This window comes from Prosopis cineraria, unplaced genomic scaffold, assembly GCF_029017545.1.
Source record: "Prosopis cineraria cultivar Desert tree isolate PC_DT_omini unplaced genomic scaffold, ASM2901754v1 PC1091, whole genome shotgun sequence".
Classification (NCBI taxonomy): domain Eukaryota; kingdom Viridiplantae; phylum Streptophyta; class Magnoliopsida; order Fabales; family Fabaceae; genus Prosopis; species Prosopis cineraria.
The window spans coordinates 1-13,802 of record NW_026556416.1 but is presented as its reverse complement, the minus strand read 5'-3'; the positions used below and the strand labels follow the sequence as shown (position 1 = coordinate 13,802).

At 32.7% G+C, this 13,802-nt stretch overlaps 1 protein-coding gene and 1 long non-coding RNA gene across 3 annotated transcripts; both read right to left on the bottom strand.

Annotated features, from left to right (window-relative positions):
* Positions 1 to 1,451: 1,451 nt before the first annotated feature.
* LOC129299238 (sister chromatid cohesion 1 protein 3-like) lies at positions 1,452 to 8,205 on the bottom strand. 2 transcript variants are annotated; one of them, XM_054937703.1, is made up of 15 exons: positions 8,035 to 8,205; positions 7,651 to 7,882; positions 6,025 to 6,283; positions 5,902 to 5,948; positions 5,758 to 5,807; positions 5,598 to 5,662; positions 5,028 to 5,500; positions 4,833 to 4,944; positions 4,604 to 4,740; positions 4,010 to 4,521; positions 3,692 to 3,728; positions 3,543 to 3,588; positions 2,844 to 2,979; positions 2,216 to 2,364; positions 1,452 to 1,701 (listed from the first exon to the last, which is right to left on the bottom strand). In XM_054937703.1, exons 2-14 carry the CDS (start codon positions 7,772 to 7,774, stop codon positions 2,266 to 2,268), a joined length of 2,097 nt encoding a protein of 698 aa, XP_054793678.1. In that variant the 5' UTR covers positions 7,775 to 7,882; positions 8,035 to 8,205; the 3' UTR covers positions 1,452 to 1,701; positions 2,216 to 2,265. The 2 variants fall into 2 exon arrangements, with proteins under 2 accessions (XP_054793678.1, XP_054793679.1); XM_054937704.1 differs by having other exon boundaries at positions 6,025 to 6,238.
* Positions 8,206 to 11,734: 3,529 nt separating this feature from the next.
* LOC129299236 (uncharacterized) lies at positions 11,735 to 13,551 on the bottom strand. The gene is made up of 2 exons (XR_008590523.1): positions 13,449 to 13,551; positions 11,735 to 12,176 (listed from the first exon to the last, which is right to left on the bottom strand). It is a non-coding gene; the product is annotated as an uncharacterized LOC129299236 (long non-coding RNA).
* Positions 13,552 to 13,802: the final 251 nt, after the last annotated feature.

Sequence of the window (13,802 nt, the reverse complement as noted above, 5' to 3'; positions counted from 1 at the left end):
TAATTTAGGACGAAGAGAGTATTTGAAAAAAATATAACATTTTAGTGTTTTGTAGTAGTAAGTAATGATATTTAAAAAAACTTTAATAAACAGTTGAGAATAATGAAATTTTCATATTTATTTATAATTAAATTACAATATTAAATAAGGGCATGAAAATTTTAAAGTTGTTAACTGATTTCTTGAAGAAGAAAATTAGTTTAAAAAATGCACTATTTTTTTTTAATATAAACCGACAATGCATTACCTAATCAAAAGAAATTATTAGTGTTCAAAATTTTCACGGCTTGCAGAAGAGAAGGGAAATAATCAAAGATAAAAAAATTAATATCCAAATTTTATGAAAACCAAGCCAAATGGTTAGCATACAAGTTACATTCTCTAAACAAAGGATATGATACTTCAAACTACATGTATTTATATTGATATCATACTCACCGACAATTCTTTGATACATATACATAAAATATTAAAATATTATTTTTAATTTTTGATACATATCTAGTACTTCTAAGTTATGCATTGATACTTCAATGTTGATAAAAGGAAATTTTTAAGAAATAAAATTTTATTAGACATTGCTATATTAAACTTTCTCTTACTAATATCTTTTTTGGGATATTAGTGGAGTTGAAAGGAACGACATTAATGATATTGAAATTTTGGAAATAATAAACTTATCTATTGATGAACTAGATATAGAAACTATACATTTTTTCAGATGATGGTTGAAAAGAAAATATTGATACTAGATCTGTTAATGGGGACAAGGTGATAAACAATTAAGTATGGATAAAATAAAAGTATAATCAATGATTTTGCTTTGCTTAGTATTACTGTAAACAATTATGCATGCATGATAGTTTAGATATTTTTTGAATTGAAATTATACTTTGTGTTTCTTATAATTTATATATATACATACATATCAGAAACGTATCACATCATATATTCTTAAAAATGAAAGTATCTGTATATCATAAACCTTCAATAATCAATAACATCCTGCCTCTCAATACAAATCGCAATAAATATCCACTTTCTTGAAGCCATTTGCCAACATAAGTCCAACCCACGAATGATTCCAAGCATTTTAAAGAAACTAAAAGGAGTACTTTATTTTTTAAAATTTGATCATATACTAATAAATCCTTCTAATTTTTTTATTATACTTAATTCATTTAAACATTTACAATAAAATAATTAAAAAATACACACACACACACATGGGACGGGACATTAAAGAGATAGTGAAGAAAAAACCTTTTTTGGTGATTGTACTTCATTTTTTAAATTTCATTAAAGGCAGTTGGGATTTCACCGGCATTTCTCTAATGCAAAAACACTAAAGTATCATATTTTGTCTTCCAAGGTCGCTAATTGTCAGTCTCCCCTCTTTTGAACTCCGACATTTCAATTTTTCTTCCTTAAAATTGTCAAAGGCAATAAAGTGAAACAGCAAATTCAGCTTTCAGATTTCCCCTTTTGCCTTTACTTCCAATAGTTCAAAAACTACAACATAACAAGTTATACACAACTCACTCTTTCTTTTGGCCACCTAAATAGATACACATAACATTAATTTAAACCAGGCAAAACAGAGGATGAATGAAACCATCCTCAATGTATGCTAAAAAATTTGCCTTCCGATGACTGTCAAACTAATCCCAACGCATTTCCTTTCCTTGTATTAGAACCCAACTGCATGCAATAAAAAGAAAATGATTCAGAACTAGAATAAACAACTAGGTTTTCTAACAAGTGTATCAGGATACAACAGCACAAGGTGAAAAATTCAGTTTTCAAACTAAGGCTTAGGGCTCATTAGGTAATCCTTGAAATTCCACTAAATTCCATTTCATCATATTAAAACAAGTTTCAAGCCTTCAAATTCTTGAGACCCCTCCTATTTTATTCAAAGCACATCAGGCTGCATTTATTATCACCAAACAGTTCTTAAGTGTTTGAAATCTGGGGAAGAACAAAGGGAGAATGACAATCAAGAACTCTGGAAGAATAATGTAAAACCAAGACCTATTTACAGCTGGTATTTCACAATTCACAACTTGAAGGTCTATATTTTACATTAATATTCTTCGAAGGTCCTCAATTGTCCTTCTCCCAAGAACAAAAGTATTTAATTTTTCCCCTAATTTGCTTTTTCTACGTTTCAGAGGAATTGCATGAATTTTACTGCAAAGTATACAACTCTTACCCATATATACATCAGGGCCCAAGAAAAATACAAATAACTTAATGGTGACTTCAAATTTCAGCCTTTGAAAGTGCAGCGGTCAACTTCAAGCTAACATCACCGTAGGGTTCTTCTTGCTGTACGTCAACAAGGTCATAACTCTTTAAAACCTGTGATGCAACAAACAGTTTCCACATAATCATACAAATTTAAGTTCCCATAAACTAGAAGACAACTTTTGACAGAAAATATTTTAACTTCAATTTAAAGCTATCATGACATCAATCACAAATAAAACTTATCATCTGCAAAATTCCATTGCATATAATCAAATTACCTAACTTAAACCAGAAATCCCCAACTTAAACATGCTTCAGAGGAACGAAACATGCAAGCTAATGATGAAACTGAACAATCTTCAAGCATTGAAAGACATTCAAAATTAGCCTCTGTGCATGCAGAAATGAATTAGAAGGCTAATTTTTACATAGTCAACTTTCACAACGATAGCATTATGAATACAGATTACGCTCACATTCACATTTTAGATTTTCACACTAAAGGCAAGATGCACACACATCGTCTATTCACATCTTGTGGCAAAATTGAGGGGCATTATTCCAATAGATGGGCGGGTTTCAGAACTCACCAATGTTTCAAAGAACATTCGAGCAGCGATCTTTCTTGTCTTTCCTTCTAAGATCTTGTTCAAACTGAGATCTTCAGCAGGGTCCTCTACAATTGGGCTAATTGGAGAAAGATTTCTCAAATAACGAGCTACCGCCCTGGAATCAAAGAATGTTAAAAAATTAGTGATTCAGAACTGTTGTGGAGTATGCTATGAAAAGAGCCCAGTCATTGAAAAATTAAGTGCTGTGCAAATAACTTCTAGGCTATTTTGCTATACTAGGTTTTGTTTGTAGACCTACACATTTTTTTCATTCCAATAAATACACATCATATGATGTCTCATATGAATAATCTATTCTCGCCCTAGAAATGGAAGAAAGGAAGTCCACTATATCATATGGTGTAATTGACATGGCAATATGTGAGCAAGAGATTCGTAGGTTGAACAAGTAACAATCTTTTAAGAACACTATGAAATAAACTGGTTATTTAACATGCATAAAGGCTGCAAAATTGTAATTAAAATCAAGAAAACAGATCAAACCAAGCCTCTTAAAAAGATAATATAGAAGCATTCATTATATGTGAATCAGAAACAGTAGCCAGTAAATTTTTTTTTTTTCCAGATCTACAGATTTCTGGCCATCTATTTGGCAATAAAAGCCTTCTAGAGATTTGAAGTCCAAGTCTCCAAACTAAATGCTATCAGGATAAATACCTAGTCCTCACAGACAGTGAGTTTACACCTTCGTTACCTTGTGAACCTGCAAATAGAATAGATGTGTCATTCATACAAAGGGAAAAAAAATGAGACTGGCCATCTAGCATTGTCTGAGCAAGACATTTCAGATTTACAAAGGAACTTACTGGCTGGCGTATTGTCTGCTTCCAGAAAATTAAGCTCCTAAAATGAACAAGTTCAACTAATTAGAGTCTACATACATAATTCTTCAACTCAACATATTCAGGAGTACCTACAATAAGAGTAAGGTGACCAGCTGCGGGTTTGCTGACTATTTTTTTTTTTTTTTGGGTCGAATGCTGCCTATTTGCATAAATGCAAATCAAAGGTGGCAAAAAATGTAATGGTTTTGCATGCATCTTCAGTACAACATGGACAAGATCCTTACAATGTGAAGCTTATAGCACCTTAATATTGAAAAGACTAAACATCTACTAACTTACTTCTTCGGCAGAAATTATTGAATGATGAGTATCTGAGAGAACAAAGTTCTGAAATGTTCCTTCATCTAGAAAAGTCCTAGGACTTTCCATCTGGGATCCATGATCCCTAGGGGATGAGGCTAAATCAGGCGTTTGAACTGTCCCAGCCACATCAATTGTCTTCGATGGGGAAACTGATACAGACCTTAACTTTTGAGGTGAGACAGGAGTCATGTCATTCCGACTGAGAGGACTACTATGATCACCCTCAATATTAATGATTTCAGTTTCCACATCATGAGAAGGTATAGCAGGAGGCGGAGAAGCAGCAATACTACGAAGGCGTTCAATTTCCATATCTTGAGCACATGCTGTAGCAAGTAGTGTAGCAGCTCTAGGCTCTTTGGCAGTATGGCTAGTTGAAAGAGTTCTAGCAATCTCATCATCCGTATGATCTTCCTCAGAGACAACCAGATGGGATTTTGCACATATATAATCCCTTTGAGAAATTTCTGAGAGATCCTTGCATAGCCCTGCATTATGGACACAAATTTTGGAAGTAAGTTCATAAAACTGGAAGGTAACAGGCTGTCCAGCGAAAAGGTTTCTGTTTACCTGTTGCCAAGGGGTGAAAAAAAATTTGTTCCTTTCTTTGATTATTGTTCATTTTCCATGTATCCAAAGAGGAGGAAGGCCTAAATCGTCTCTTCCGAAGTAAATCATCCGTACTATCAAGAGCCTTCTTCATAAATCTACAAATCCACATCCCCATGAGTAAATAGGATGAAAAACAACAGAAATTTGTGAAAGAAAGAGATTCAATAAAACAAATTTTACAGCATACTTATTAGTCAAAACTGTTGATGTATCAAAGAATTGTTTTCTCTTTCTTCCTCTCTTCTGGGGCTGCTGGACTGGTGGACTTGGTTGAAGCACCAAGTTGGGAAATTGATGGCCTGAAACAGTATGAAGAACAAAAATGCAAGTGTTATAATTTTTTATCCATAGGTAAATGCAATGGAAAGAGTTATACACCCACCAGGAGAAACTTGTGCCTCAGGGGCCCCTTGAGAAATATCTGGAGTTGGCAAAACAGAATGTCGCTGAGATGGTACAGATAGCTCTCCAACATCCACATCATCAATCACTGGAGGAATATAGTCCTTGTCATTCATAGTTTGGTCGAAAATCCTACTTGGTCCAGCATTATCCCCAGGATCTGGAACCAATGGAGGAGGATTTACTTGATTTAAATCATTATTGGCATCACGAAGAACTTCTTTTTCTGGTAGAACTTGTGGACTGTTGTCCCCGGGACTCAAATTGAGCATATCCGTCTGATTTCTTGGACCAGCATCTTGAGAACTCAAATCTCTAGTAAATTCAGGATCTTGAATGTTATGAGGGTGGAGGTCATCGGTATGTTGAGCAGCAGGTGATTCTCTTTGGCTTCCTGGGTCATCATAAACTTGAACATTACCAACAATTGTTGATGGAGCTTGTGGGACAACTCTGCAGGCATAAATAAATAACAGGTTATTCCATTGGCTAATAATACCTGAAGAAATATCAGAACGCAATAGAACTTTCAAAAGTCTCAAAAGCTTACTCCTCCATTGGTCTGGCCCCTGAATCTGGCAACACCTGTGTGTGTGAAGAGTCCATCATTATATCCTAAAACATGGAAAATTCAGTAGATGAAATAGAGTTGCAACTCAAAAGCTCGAAATCCAAAATAACAAACAGTTCAGGAAACAATGAGGGCAAACCTCATCAAAAGTGATCGCTACATAGTAATCCGTGCTAGTAGGAATTTGATCTGCACAATAAATAGCATTAGAGACACAAGTTAAATATTTAAATATACGGCTATAAAAAAAGAGATAACTAAAATATCCATCCATTTCTGTGACCTATTAGAGTGATCTCTTCTTGACTCCTCAAGTGGATATCCTCAACCCTGAGACAGAAATCCATGCGTCAAATACTGATTTTAGAAGTAAAAATAAATTGGAAGAAGCTGAACAAAACCTTACCCGTCATCTACTCCACCATCCAAGATGAGGGCATCAAGGTCAAATGTCTCTGGCAGTGTGATAGAATGAAATGGTGCCTTCCTTGCATCCTCTGGCAGAGTAAGTTGAATAGAAGCAAATGCCTTGGTGAGACCAGTCAAAACAGCATTGCAGTCTTGGAAAAGATAATCAACTTTCTTTGAATATATCCGAACAACACCTAAAAGAAGGTGGCCTGACATTCTCAAGGCAATGGGAACTTCAGGTTCCATAATACGTTCTAAAAGAGACATTCAAAGAAAGGGAATATTCAGTCAAGTTCAGGACCAGGACCATTATACAGTTTCTGAATCAGAATGTACACGTTATTTCAATTCAAGAAACACAAGATGTGAAATCCAATGCCGCAATTTTAATATTCATCATTAAACTATATACAATTGTTATCACATATATGTCTAACTACACACACAAAAAATCTAGTTAAATAAATTTTTAAAGTACCCAAAAATGAGAAATGGATTAGGAACAAAAAATACAGAATATGGTAATTAGGAATTAGAAAATCACTTTTCAGCCTTCTTGATATCAAACTCATGTTTTATAATCCCATAGATGTAAGAAATATAGGCAACACCAATCTACCAATTTCTTAATTAAAAAAAAAAAACAGAACAAGCTTGAAGAGCACAAAGTGATAGCATGGCAGAGAGATGGACCAAGACGTTGGAGCAATTGATGTTTGTTAGATGTGGGAAAATAATGTGTAAATAACATAGTTTGATTGAGGTGTTCCATGTAGATATAGGATTAGAATCTATTGTGCATAATGCTTGCGTTTTCAAAAAGGTTATCTTTTCCCAGCAATATAAAGTAGGGCACTTTACTTGCTTGTAGTTGAGACTCAACTTAGGTATTTTCAGGCAGTCGCATTGTCTAAGGACCTTAGTGGATGATTTCCTTGCTTTTATTTATACTACAATATTTTTAAAAAAACTTCAATCAAAAACAGAAAAAAAACCAAGAAATATTGAAACTAACTCCCACAAAATGGATACTAAAAAATGCATGACCGCTAGAGAAAGCCTTTGTCAAGAAACTTAAAATGAAAATAAACAAATAAAAGTAAAACCTAGTTTAATCAAATTAAGCATCCAAGCATAACATCAGGACAGGGACTAGGGAATTTAATACAACATTCTTCTCACATTGTCTAAGGTGCGTTTGGTTGGAGGAATTTGAAGACGAAGCAAATTACAACCCATTACCTCCCATTATCCCAACAAAAACAGTAATGATATGGACACGCGCAAACAGAACACCAGCAGAAAGAAAAGAAGGCTAAATTGAAAGAGTCATTCAGATAACAACCGTCCAGCCAAAATCCAAATAGAACTTGGAAAGTTTATTCATAAAGGAACGAATTGACGAAGAAGATTATAACCCATTAATAAGAGTCGCATGTCCCATTAACAAGGATGGGGAAAATAGCTAACTTGAGAGATAAACTCTGGCATAAATGGCACTTACAAAACCCAAATAAAAGACGGAAACTTTATCCGTAAAGGAATAAAATTTGAATCTTTACGCCAGAAAAATTGACAAAAGAAACATGCTTTTGAGAAAAAGGAAGATGATTTCACTTACTGACGGTGGAGGGTATATCAGTTGAAGTGTAATGAGACTTCCTGAGCCTGTGTTGCAAATGCGCAGCAATCCACACTGTGGCCAGTGGCCCCTTTCGTGCCAGAAACGTATGCGAATAAAACATGTTTGTCTTGTTCGATCACGGCAGCCAAAGATACCGAGAAACAATTGCAGAAAGAAGAACCTCGAATGGAAGATTCACAATTATTGACGGCTTCCCCGTCGGGACCCCCTAAAAGTTAAAAAAGTCACACATTTATATTTCTTCCAACAATGCAATCGGAAATCGATTGAAATAAAAGTTACCCCTCCTGGTGATAGCTGCAGTTTTTTTTTCTTGTTTGCTCAGCAAAACAGAAAAATCACAAATCAGAAATAGCCCACCTTTGATGAACTTTGTGCGATGGTCCGAGGAAGAAGGTGGCCGGAAATAGCAGATGAGGAAGAGAAGCGCGCAGGAGATATTAACGGCAAGAATGAGGATGAGGGCAGGGCGGGAGTGATGGCATTGATGAGTCCTAAAGAGGTTGAAGATTCATTAAGCTTGGATTTTTGGCGCGGAAAATTAGAAAATGGCGCCTCAAGAGTACTGAGGAAGCCAGGTGGTCTGGTCACGTTGCTGCGCACGTATTCATTCATCATTACTAATACAACCTCGTTTCTTCCGAAATTTACGAAACTGCCATTTTCTGGGCGTACACTTTTTCTTATGGTTATGATTTTATTATTGCGCTTGCTCAGTTGGATGCCTGAAATTTGGAGCAAGGCCCGGTTAGACAAATAGTTAATAAATGTTCTGCTATCCCAAAAAAAAACAAAACAAAATATTGTTCAAAAGACTTGATTTACAATATTTATTACTCCCTCTGTTTAAAAATATAAGATATTTTTAATTTTTTAAAATATAATTATTATTTTTTTAAAAAAATGTCTCTATTAATAATGACTTTATATTTATTGTAGGGTATTTAATAGATATAAATATAAAAAGATAGGGTTAATTGAAAAGTAGGTAACTATTTTATTGGGAGTGAAATTCGGTTAAAAATGCCTTATATTTTTAAATGAAAGGAGTATATTTTAATTTTTATTATCTTCATTTAAAACAAATTAATGTTTAGTATTTATAAATAATAAATTATATCATTTTATTTTTATCTTAAAAAATTCTGCAGTAATTTTAACGTCATAAGTACAACAAAAATAAATATTTTTCTGATTCTATTTATAAGTCACTTCCTTCCAGCATGTTTCACTGGAATTAAAAAAAACTTAACTCTCATTAACTTTATCTTAAAATTTAACAAATTTTTACTTCTACCCTAATAAATATTTTAAAATCTCAGTACTGATATTTTTATTTAAAGCATTTAATAAAGATAAAAATGTAAAGAAAAACATAAAAAATTGGCAAGTGACCTACAAAGAGGATCAATTTTTTTTTCTCTCTACCCTATAAATAGGACCAGAAGAGTAGATGAAAACTCCTTGAGTGGTGGGTGCTAGCACAGAGAATACAATCTGTCCAAACTCCAAAAGTGCTTTGAAAATTCCATGCTATTTCTTTCAAATTATAATATAAGTCATAATTAATTAATTCATTGTTTATGAATAATGTTATTTGAAACTTTAAATTTTTAAAAATATCTATATCTTTTCATTTATACTCCCATTAAATATCTAATATAAAAGTCTTGATAATAATAATTAAAATTATAATGCATGATTTTTTCAAAAAGATAATAAATGAAGTAGGATATAGTTGAAAAAATATATAAAAATTATTCAATATCTTATATTTTAAATTAAATAAAATTTTTAGAAGATGTTACGTATTTTAGTTCATAGGAAGTAAGTCCTAAAATATTGTAAAGTGATTTGTGGATAAATAATCACAATAAAAAACATTGTAAACAAATAATTCTTTAATCATCAGAGTCCTTTAAAAACGTCTCTTACGTATGAAATTTTGAAGTGTTTTGTTGTTTTGCTGAATAGTTTATTCTCAATAGTAAAATTAACAGATAAATTTTTGCATGAAACAAAATACCATATTAAATACCATACACTTTTTTCTGGCCAGCTCAAACACCAAACACTTGGGGCTTTTTTATTTTTTTGTGGAGTGTTTTGTTAGACATGTTTTTTGAAAAAAAAAAAAAAAACCAGTTGAGTTGGATCTAAACTCATCATGTCTAGAGCATGCCCAAAATTCAATCATTCATGGAGCTATCTATTGATTATTGATTACTTATCAATAAGAATAAGATTATCATATTGGCAAGAAACACGATTCAAACCCACATCTGTTTGAGACAAATCATATTTTTATCAAGGGAGAATTTATTTAAGGACTTGAAAGGAAATATATTTTCTAGTGAGTCTCAAAAGATTTCAAAATCTCAATTCAATTCTGAAATATTAAATTAAAAATAAGTTGAATGTAAAAAAAATTAAAATACTCTTAGTTCAAATATTTAAAAAAAAAATCACCAGTTACCATTACCGATGACCGAAGCCTCAACAACGACGGCAGCCATTGGATCTTCGTCGCTAAAAGTCTAGCCGCTGGCTGGAGTATTGTCTATAGTGGTTGAAGAATTATGAATAATTAATTTCTCCAAATGTGGTTGAGGTGGGTGTAGAACCTAAGATTCCTTAATTCACCAAAAAACTTTAGACCACTAAATTACTCAACCCATTCAATCATATAATACATAAAATAATATATATATATATATATATAAAATAAACCTTATTTTTAAACTACTTGATTGTTATATTATTTATTAATACCTTAATAGAACTTATTAATTACTTAACTTTTCTTGTTAACCTCATGACTCCTGTAACAAAAATAAATTACTTATTAATCGCATAACTATACTTGTTAATATATTAGTAGGACTTGTCAATTACTTAACTCTCCTTGTTAAGTCTGTAACTCTCACAATAGAGCTACATTACTTGTTAATTATGTAACTGTAGTTGTTAATATATTAGCAGGACTTGTTAATTACTTGAATTTACTTATTAAATTCAGGACTCCTTCAACTGAACTGTATTACTTGTAATGGGAGTTAACAAGGAGAGTTAAGTAATTGACAAATTTTGTTATAGTATTAACAAGTATAGTTATGCGATTAACAAGTAATTTATTTTTATTGTAGGAGTCATGAGGTTAACAAGAAAAGTTACGTAATTAACAAGTTTTGTTAAGGTATTAACAAATAAAGTTATGCAATTAACAAGTAATATAACAATCAAGTAGCTTGGAAATAAAGTTTATTATATATATAATTTTATACATTATTAATTGAAAGGGTTAAATGGTTTGGTGGTCCAAAACTTTTTTTTGAATCAAAGGGTTATAAGTTCTACACCTACCTTAGCTACCTTTGAAGAAATTAATTTTTTATAATTTTCTAGCCACCACTAATGGTGGTCCAACTGGTGATCAGAGATCTGGCGATGGGGGTCCAATAGCTATCGTCATTAGCAAGGCTCTAGTCACCAGCATTGGTGCTCCAACAACGATAGCTGATAGTTTTTTTTTAATATTTAAACTGAAGGTATTTTGATCTTTTTTACATTTAATTTATTTTTAATTTAATCTCTAAGTACTGAATTGAAATTTTAAAATCTTTTAAAACCCACTAAAAAATATGTTTCTTTCCAAGTTCTTAAATAAAATTTTCCCTTTTATCAATTGGATCAATCATAGTTAGTAAATATATTTTTAACTTTAAGAAAAATCAGATGCTCATTTACATAAAAATGGACTCGCCTACTTTACCAATTGCTCTCTACATCTCTTCTGCTCCCCTTCAACTTCTTCCATCGGAATAATTTTTTTTTCTTATAATAAAATCAATCGGAGCTTCTTCTTTTTTTATCCTTCATTTCATATCTTGTTTTTAGTTTTCTTAATCCCATATCCTGTTTCATTCAAATCATTGTTGTACTTCTCCATTACAAGATCTGAATTGGGATGTCATTTTTTGAATAAAATATTCGTCAATTAAGGCATCAAATCAAACTTTTCTTTAAAACTTCTGCGGGCTCCCCCCATTTCAACAATATATGAAAAAAATCACATCAAATGCTCATACAATGTGACAGATTGTTAAATCCAGGTCAGTCAAGGGGTCATGTTCAAGCCAAAGAGAGGAACTAAATACATCCATAACTCATCAAGACCTGCCATATTACACAGTACAGATACCAAGAAGCAATACAATTACAAGTAACTAGTGGGGTTCCAAAAACTTTATCTGCGCAATTTCTTCCAACAAAGCATTCAACTCTCCTATTCATGCTTTTTTTTTTTTTTTCTGGGAGAAACTTGTCACCTGAAAAAGATGGGGCTTAAGCTAGACAAGAAATAAGATAACTAAGTTATGGCTTCTGTCTCATGCAAAGTCTGTACTGGTTCCAACTAGAGGATATGAGCTCAACAATTCTTCCAAAGTATTGCCTTTGGCTGTTTATGCCTTGTTCACGCGAATTCGTTGTCCTTCTAACAACTGCAGTAAACAGGTTTTAAAACATGTTTGTAAGTATCCTTATCAGAGGCCAGAATGTAAATCAGAAAGTAAACTGACTACTCATAGAAGCTCATATCATACCCAAATTATACAAACAAATTTGGAAAAATATAACCTTGGATTCTTACACATTGCTCACGTTTTGCTAGAGGTCTCTACACTTTTTTCGGTGTTCTACATCCCTACACTTTTGTTTTTTATTGTTTTAGGTCCCTAAATAAACAAAGTGTAGGGACCTAGAATACCAAAAAAAAGTGCAAGAACCTATAGCAAAATCTGAACAAAGTATAAGGATCTAAAATTATGTTTTCTCAACAAATTTCAAAGAAAAGTGAAATCTAACGTTGATAGGATCTTTTAAAGTCTGTCCAACATCTAAGAAGGTAAGAGACCTGTATGATGACAGATATTGAGATCAGAATTGAAAAGGGGGAGGTTACATGTAAGGACCCCACATGTTAGAATGTTTTAATTAAAAGACCTTGAAAATTGAAATTATTTCCGAAAATCTAATTTGTCATCAAGTATTTAAGGGACTCATTACCAAGTTTACTTGATTTTAAGAAAGTTACAGTTTTGAAAAAAAAAAAAAAAAAAAGGTGTAAAACTTCCAAAATACTTAATGTGTGCTTGCAAAATAGTTCAAAGAGGCTTAAGCCTGCGTTTACAAGACCCCCAAAAAAAAAAAAAACAAATTGTTGCTTCTGAAGCATGCTAACTGTTACCTGTAACTTTCTTAAAAGTTACCGCAAAACCGTAGAAACTTTATTCTATGAAAATAATTAAGATTTTAAGGTCTTTAATCTAAATATTTTACATTGGCTCCTCAGATGTAATTTCCCATTGAAAAATATGAGGAACAGAGTCAAAAACAAGCAGAATCAAGCCCGTTCAGTGCCTGCCTGAGCGAGCCAAAAACATAAATTTTGTTTATTCTCACACGGACAAAAGTGTGCTGTACTGATTATGTAATGATATACAAACAGACAGACCTGCACATAGGTGTATCCAACATTCCAACCTCACAGTTCAGAAAAATTTATGAACCACAAATAATATCAAATTCAATGAAATCAGTAGACCAAGTTTGATTTTTCTTCCATCACTATATCTGATTAAAACTACCATAGCAAGTTTGCAAATATTTTTCGTCACTATAAGCAAGAAGAGGAGGAGCACCATCTGTGTATATAATCTAGGGTCTCACTTTTTCAGCACATATAGATTGCAACTAGCAAATGAACAAACTACAGAATTGTTGAAAGATGAGATTGCAGCGTCTACATCCTCAGCTGAAGAAAATGACAAGCCAAAACCAGTAGATTTTGAGGTCCCAGGAACACGTGAAACCTTGGCACTAAGACATTTCCATTTGAAGAGAAGAAGTCTTTTAGTACATCTGTTGTTTACTGTCTTTGCAAGATTTCCTACATATACTTGTGGGACTGTCCAACGAATTCAGAATCCTCTGCCTGGAGAATGGATAGATCAACTGTTGGCAAAGGTTTTTCTGTTATATTTTACTTTGACTTCACACACGCCCCCGATTTCCTATTGGCAAAACATGAATGCGTGAGTCCTCAATTGTTAAATGACCATCAGGAA